The sequence below is a fragment of the Clytia hemisphaerica genome, unplaced genomic scaffold (genome assembly GCF_902728285.1).
Source record: "Clytia hemisphaerica strain Z4C2 unplaced genomic scaffold, Clytia hemisphaerica genome assembly, whole genome shotgun sequence".
Classification (NCBI taxonomy): Eukaryota; Metazoa; Cnidaria; class Hydrozoa; order Leptothecata; family Clytiidae; genus Clytia; species Clytia hemisphaerica.
In genome coordinates, this window is record NW_027103421.1 from 1,118,871 (window position 1) to 1,126,629 (window position 7,759).

Sequence of the window (7,759 nt, forward strand, 5' to 3'; positions counted from 1 at the left end):
GAGTAATTCATCTTAGCATAAAGTTGTTTGGCATAACCCAATGGGTCTTGAGGGTGGTAGTGCCAAAACGGTGAAAACAATCATCCAACAGGCAGTAGGAACAGCAGGCGAGTTAGTTGCCATGCTAGTTACGTCACCAACTCCAGTGCAAAACAAACATTGTTTCATTGAATATCAGTTATAAGAATATCCTATGTATATACTTAACTTCATTCAGTAGACTTTGGGTGCTTCATTGAAAGTTCTTTCTACTGTCGCAGAAAGTTTAACAGTTGTTTACGAGAACACAACGATCTATTGAATAACAAATTACTCCACATTACTTTTCCTCTGCCAGTAAAAGCGTGATAAATTTTCTTGTCTCTAGGTAACTAACTGCTGTGGAGTAATTAGTTTTTCAAAAGACTATTGCATTCTCCAAAACCACTATTAAAGGCACAGTCTGCTTATACTTACTATGTCTTGCTATATGATCAATAAGCAAAGAAAAATATCAACCTTTCTACCAATTTCAGCTGATAAAAAGGGTGTCGGATTTAGATGAGGGATGTCGACATTAGATCAAGTTACGGTAGTCTTGTTTTGCTATTATGGTCTAACCAAAAAAAAAACATTTAAAAAAAGATACAAACATAATTTTATATGAGTTCTGTTATTTTTTTATTGCAGCTGTGTACAGAAATTGCCAGTACAAACAGAATAAATTATCTTGTTCAATTGATTATTGAAACAATATGATATTGATAAACAAAATACATAGTTTATCATATTTTAATAAATAGAAGAAATTGCATAGGTAAAATATTGATATACAATACAATTCAAAAAGTTCTAGGAAGGTATATATATCCTTAAAATTTGGACGAAAATATTACAAATACAAATATTATTTCTATTTGATTATAACTCGTTAATGTATGAAAAAAGGAAATATTTCAGCATAACAATTACAGGCTGCATCATTTGAAAATTTCAGGCGTGTGGTCAATCACACTCCTAAAACCTTAATTTTAGTAATTTAGGCGTGTGATAAGGAGTGCTATGCACAACTTTCAGTTGTGAAACTTACTTTATGGGGTGTGATTGATCGCACTCCTCAGACATTTTATGTGTGTGGAGGTGTGCGCGTGCTATCGCTCGCCTCAAATGATGCAGCCTGCAATTAATTAAAATCTTACGAAATAATTGAATAAATGACATTCCCTGATTTTTATATATTCACTGAAACTCCTTTTTTTTCACTATAACTCAATTTGTTTTTTTACGAAGAATCTTGATTTTTCAAAACAGTTTAACCGTCAACCAAATCTAATATCAAAGATTCTTAGTAAAAACTAAAGTTAAAGATTCTTAGCATAACAAAAACCAAGATTCTTTGTAAAAAAAGAGTCCTTGACCCTTGTGGGCCACAGTATATTTAAAGTCTTTCAAAATTTTGATATTGCTATATGAAGTCTTTGTCTGAAGATACTGAAATGTCTATTGCATAAAGAAACTAAATTTGGAATAAATAAAAATACTAGAAAATATATATTATGAATTATTATTGTTACTGTTATAATTTTGTTTTTTGGGCAAAAACGCTGAGTTATTTTTCAAACATTTAGACACCGCTGCTTGGCTATGGATTAGATGCAAACGTAACCCCTTTTTAAAACGTTATATAAATTTTCCCTTTCCTAAAATGCTCAGAAAGTATCATGATGAACCACTGAAAAGAAATCCCAATAAAGATTTTTTAGCCATTCATCATGTCATTGAAATTGAAATTTAGAAAAATATAGTAATTTTAATACCCCTTGCTTGGGTCTTCAAGACAAAAGGTTTTTTGAAGTTTTTTGCAAAGAGCAAGTTCTCTCTTAGCTTTCGTGTATAAAGACATGGAATCTTCATTCACAACATTTACAATCTCTGAACTTGCCAAAGCTGTTTTTTCAAGCTCATTTAGCATTTTCCATGACTCGTCAAATTTCACTTGAAGTGGCACACCAATTTTTGCTACCAACAGTTTCATTTCCTTTGAGTAGAAAGACTCGTTCAATTGAAATTTAGCTTTCATATTTTGATATTCAATGTCAAAATTTGAATCAGGTAATAGTGATTTCAAAACAACAGCTGTGTTGCTTTTTGCAACTTGAAGTTGGGCGGACTCTGAAGATCTTCTACTCTGCTTTTTATCTCCTACCCACTGAAAATCGATTGGAGCCACTTGTTTCTTTCTCCTTTGGAGTGGTGTTTTTGGTTGACTTGTGTCATGTTTTGATGTTGCTGGGGTTGATTGTAGAAATGGAGATGTAGGGACAGGTGAAGTGATTGATAATTTTTGCAAAAAAGGTGTTGTTGATGTTGAATCCTTAGTGCTAAAATAAAAAGATTTCATTACTCAAAGAATTGCTTTTTACAATTTTAGCCGATTAAAGTTGATCCCTAAGAAATCAAGTAGTATTTTTTGAAGCTATTAATATATACATATCAAGTCTTACTTTTGTACAGGGGTTGAAAGTAGTTCATTGATTTCCAAAACTGAAGAATTGATTGAGGGAAGTGCAATTGAGCTAAAATTCAAAATAAATATGATAATTGAAAATTAAAGAACTTATTACAATCTTTCAATAAAATTCAACTTTATTTTGTCTAATATAGAAACTTGAGTATAAAATACAACATGGCACAAATCAAGTATCTTAATATGATAAACATAAGGACAAAGCAATTACCTTGATTCTAAAGAAATGCTTGAACTATTCTGACTGTTCGTCTGACTGTCCATAATATCCACATCCATCTGTGCCACTTTCTCTGTTGAGCTAAACATATTTAAATGTTTAAAACAATATGTTGCTAATCATAAAAAAAGCAAATACAATGCAAGGTGCAATGCAAGGTGCAAGATTATTTTAAAAGAAAACGTTGGTATTACCAAAATGGTCTTTTCAGATTCATAAGGGATAAGAAAAGTTACCTTGATTCTAAAGCAATTATTGATTCATTCTGATTGTCTTGCTGCCCATTCAATTTGCCATCCATATAGATATCCTCTTGTGTTGAGCTAAATAGATTTTGTTTAAAAAAATTTTTATCCTGTTTGACTTGCTGGTGTTTGAAAAAAGTTTCAATACGTTATATAAAAAACATTTTGTCATTTCGAAAAGTTTGTTGGGAAAGGAAAAAAGAATTTTAAAGAATTATTACCTGGATGCCAAATTCAGGAATGATTCATTTTGACTGTCTGCCTTTGGTGTGTCATTCAGGCTAAAATTATTTTGTTTTTTTATTGTTATTGTTACCTTAATCATGATTTAAATCAAACTGAGATTTCTATAAAACAGACAATGTTAACAGAGTGTACTACGAAGCGATAAACATGGCTTCTGAAAACAACATAAAAGAAATATTATACCTCAGTTCCAAAGCATCAATTGATTCGTTTTGGTCTTCCACTGTGAGATTTATTGGTGTGACATCTTGAATTGAGCTAAAATAATTACAGTAGAATAAATCAATTATACCACAATGTCTTTAAATTCAAATAGTTGAGCTGTGTAAAATCTGTCAACTAGAAATAATTATTGTGATATATCCATTCTATGATTTATGTATGATTTCTCGCAGTAATAGATTGACTTAAAAAAATACTTCAATCAGTAACATCCAATATTGCCTGACTTAGAGCTAGGAAACAATTCGCCCTTACTTGACTTTCTGGATTAAAGGAATAGGGCGATTGTTATTTGTGGAAAACTTCTGAAGCGTGCCAATGGTTGTTCGTTTCCCCTCACTATCAATAATAGTATTGGCTGGTATCAACTTCGGACTGGTTAGGCACTTGGTCCAGCATTTGGAAACGTATGCCAGTTCTTCTTCAAGCGTGAAGTTTCGAAAATGATGTCTCTGCTTCATCCAGTCTCCAGAAACATCATAAAACTTGACACCAGTTTCCACCTCCTTCCACACTTTTGACTCCAATAGGTAGTCTCCAATTCTTTCCAGGCAAGCTTGGTACTCTCGTGGATAATTTTTGATCGTTTGGTAAGGAATAATGGTATCCTCACTTTCAAAATAGCTTGCCAACTTTGAGATCTTTGATTCTACTTGTGGAACCGTCATCAATTCTTGAAACTCTGATCTGAATTCTGTTGTTGCCTAAAGAGAAAATAAGTCCAATCTGTCATCTTTCGTTTTATTTAAGATAAAGTACTTTCATATTATTTCAGGGTATCCCAATGGTCGTTTATATCTTTAATAGAGAGGCATAAAGCTTAAATATCAGAAACTTCCCTTACTTGTAATCGGATTATACAGTTGACAAGAACATTCTCAGGATGGTGGTTCGATGTTAGGGAACTTGCAGTTTTCATGAAATTGAATTGTCGCTCTTCATTTTCAACATTTGTTGACGAGAGAGACACAATCCTTAGTTGCTGCGGTGCATGTATGATTAGAGCATGATGATATTGGCCAAACATCTTCCTTACTGTTAATTTCTTCGTTTTCAGGAACAGACGTTTAAACTCCAATGCATGGACAAACGTGAGGATGTGCAACCTTAATATTGCTTTTGATGTACGGTGTTCTTCATTTGAGTAGACAATACCTTGTATCTCAACCAGAGTTGTGAAAAGAAGATGATAACTGGGTAGAAAGTTTTTTGTCAACATGAAGATTGTCATCTCTAAAAGTGATAATCTGTAATCACAGCCTCTTTTTGCCTCTTTTGAAGAGAATGTAGCTTTCATTACCCGTTGAAACCTAAGTTTTGCCTCATCCTTAAGGTGGTATTGTATTTCATTATAAATGTTTTTAATATGGCCAGCCATCGTATGTAGACCTTCAAGAGGTAGCACTTCATATCTTGGAACAGCAGTTTTACATTCTTTAAGATTTCCGTGAAGCAAAGCTGGGAAACATTGTTTGCCTTTGACCGTTTCGGCGAAAATCTTGTCAATTTGTTTTTTGGTTTTGTTCGTGAGTTGGTCTTTGTTCTGAAATATTAAAATGGTTTGTATTTTCCACACATCTTTTTCTTTTTAGGAACAATTCAAATAATACTTTCTATATGCTATTTAGAAGTATTTTCTTATTGGTCTTTGTAACTTTCCAAATTTACAAGGGTCTTAAATTTCCGAGGACTCTTCTAGGAATGGCTTTATCGTATTTTTCTGCTCCAAATGTATCATTCCCTCTAGCTTTTGACCTACCTTTCTTTGATGGAGCTCTGAAATCATGCCTTCTCTATCAAGATCAGCGTAAAAGTTTGTTCTGCCATTCTCAGCACCTATTCGACCTGCTGTTGTTTGTAACATATCAGTGATTCTCGAATTGAGAGAGACATGTTTAGTATTGAGTGAATGTGCAAGGTCGTATGTTCTTTCCCCATCCACTTCGCACGCCCAACAAAAATACCTTCCTCCTTTCTGGTGTCCGGACTCAAGCTGACAAGCAGGGCCGTCTCCTATAAGATAATAATTAATTTAAATCTTGAGAGCCTTTCTGTTTGCTGTAACTTGTATTATCATAAAAACAGCTTTCTATAATTTTTTTATTTCTTTTTTAGGATGAAATCGTCGTTTACCTTTGAAAAATCGCACTTGGTCATGTATTGGAACTTTGTTTATCTGGATTGGGGATGCCTCACATTTTTTAATGTCATCCAATCGAATCTCGCTGTACAGTAATTGGTTCTTATCTGCCGTGCATCGCGCCAACATGTACGTCTCTGGTCGCTCCACTGTTTCTTGGACATCGACCTTTAATCCTATGATTATGAAATAATAATTTCACAAACGAGACCTTACGACAATTTTATAACGCATGTTTATCGTACAGTGTTAATGTTTTGTTTGTTTGATTGCATCCACAAAAAGTCTAGTATCACATGTTATTACCTGTCCTTTGGAAATATTCCTCATCCGTCAAGAAAATGGCTGGGTCGTACAGCGTGTTGAATGTTACGAGGAAGTGAGACGCGCTCGAGACGGATGACGAGTCGTGCCAACATACAAGTGTTCTGACCCTCTGGTACTTCTTTAAACGCACTGCCTCGTTCGGTGATTTTGGGTCGTAATTTTCGAGGAGCCGATCAAATTCATCACTTAACTCCTGCTCGCCAATCGTTTCGTAATATTCATCGGATTTAATCCTGAGGAAATCTTCCTGTTTATTGAACATTGTCTGGCGGACTTCTTGTAGTGTAAACATTCTTCCTGTAAAATTTGTGTTTTTTTTAATTAACCTTTATTATATAAATATAACTATAAGACAATTTCATTAGAACTAGAAGCGGGAACAATTCAGTTCATCAATTTTACCTGACCTTACATATTCGACTAATATTTGGCTTTTAGGTCAGCATGAATATACCCCTGACAAGGCAAATTTTGTAGGTTTTTCACTACCCGCCCGGACACTATATACTCCATCCCCCCATGTGCGGACATTTTCTGGAAGAGTCCATTCTCATACTGAGAGTTTAGATTAGGTTTTACCCTCAGTGGTATACTGTGTGATCGTTGGTTCTCCTTTGTCATCCATTACCAGTTTTTCATAAGTCTGTGGAACAATAGGCTTTCCCAATGAATACTTTCCCTGATAAAAAAAATAGAATTCGTAAATTAAGTATTTTTGTTTAAAGATGTTTTTAATCAATAAGTTTCGTGGATATAATTGATTTTGCACTTGCTTAATCACGAAATTCAATCTCTCATGAAACTTAATAACTCTCTAATTGTCAATAAACAATTTTTGCTAAACAATTAAGATTAAAGCTTGTCCCTTGGTCACTTTCTCTGAATTGTTCTAAAAATATATATAACGACTTTAATCGGAGGCCTAAACAAAACTTTGAAATACTTCTTTGACTTCTTCTGCTAACTGTTTTTTTAATTCAAACGTTGATATTTCCATCGGCACAGATATGTTTGTTTTGAGAATCCTGAAAAAAAATAGAACAAGTTTTCTCCACCAACTTTAAAAATATTTAGATTCCATAGTTACCTTAGTTTAAGGTTTCTCAGTTGAAACTCGAGAATGATATTGATTTAAAAAAAGGCCAAAAATACGCACCTTCTTTTTTTCTTCCGAATCCGCAATCTTTTCCGTTCAGTTTGGCCACCGAACCGATCAAGATCAACTTTGGAAACTTGAAGGAAGTTGGAAATGATTTGTCCCCCGTTTTCGGGGACATTGCCGTTTTTGTGTTTTATTTTGAAATTAATTGCGATCTGCCTCATTATTGGTGGCTTGTCATTGGGAAGGCTTTCTACGAACTTTATAACGCCGTCTCTATCGAATACGTAGTTGTCCAAATTACCAACATGATTTGATGGCTTCGCTAAGCCCTGTGCTTCTTTTTCTTTCCTCTGTATTGTTCGCAATTTTGCTTCCTATGAAATGTTAAATTTAATTTTAAAATATAAATTATTTTTATAATTCTAGCCACCGCTTTTTTGAAAATTGCATGGTTACCTTAAAAGGCTCAAGTGCTTGTACTTTTCTCTTCCGATTTCTTGATGTTGTTGACTCCATTGTTCCATAGGCCCTTTAGAAAAAATTGTATTAAATTTCAATTTCTAACTAAAGCAAATTCATTTTTCAAGTCTTCTGTTGTGGTAGATCAGCCCTACGAAACAGAGGCGACTCTCTTAGTCTTTTAGTTTTTTACTGAAAACCTGATAGAAATCTAACTTAATAATAACCTAATAATAATCTAACCGTTCTTCTTAAGGATTTTAATACCTGACAACAGCGGTTTCTTTCCACT

General features: G+C 33.7%; 3 protein-coding genes across 3 annotated transcripts; all 3 read right to left on the minus strand.

Moving 5' to 3' along the window:
* Positions 1–1,789: 1,789 nt before the first annotated feature.
* On the minus strand, positions 1,790–3,255 carry LOC136797806 (uncharacterized). Its single transcript, XM_067054391.1, has 5 exons — positions 3,193–3,255; positions 2,963–3,049; positions 2,718–2,807; positions 2,484–2,555; positions 1,790–2,360 (listed from the first exon to the last, which is right to left on the minus strand). The coding sequence occupies exons 2-5, from the start codon at positions 3,025–3,027 to the stop codon at positions 1,790–1,792; spliced, it is 798 nt and encodes a 265-aa protein (XP_066910492.1). The 5' UTR covers positions 3,028–3,049; positions 3,193–3,255.
* A 93-nt stretch (positions 3,256–3,348) lies between these two features.
* LOC136797808 (uncharacterized) lies at positions 3,349–4,530 on the minus strand. Its single transcript, XM_067054392.1, has 3 exons — positions 4,284–4,530; positions 3,695–4,143; positions 3,349–3,475 (listed from the first exon to the last, which is right to left on the minus strand). Exons 1-3 carry the CDS (start codon positions 4,464–4,466, stop codon positions 3,349–3,351), a joined length of 759 nt encoding a protein of 252 aa, XP_066910493.1. The 5' UTR covers positions 4,467–4,530.
* Positions 4,531–5,871: 1,341 nt separating this feature from the next.
* LOC136797852 (uncharacterized) lies at positions 5,872–7,137 on the minus strand. The gene is made up of 4 exons (XM_067054435.1): positions 7,063–7,137; positions 6,850–6,931; positions 6,486–6,585; positions 5,872–6,203 (listed from the first exon to the last, which is right to left on the minus strand). Exons 2-4 carry the CDS (start codon positions 6,901–6,903, stop codon positions 5,872–5,874), a joined length of 486 nt encoding a protein of 161 aa, XP_066910536.1. The 5' UTR covers positions 6,904–6,931; positions 7,063–7,137.
* Positions 7,138–7,759: the final 622 nt, after the last annotated feature.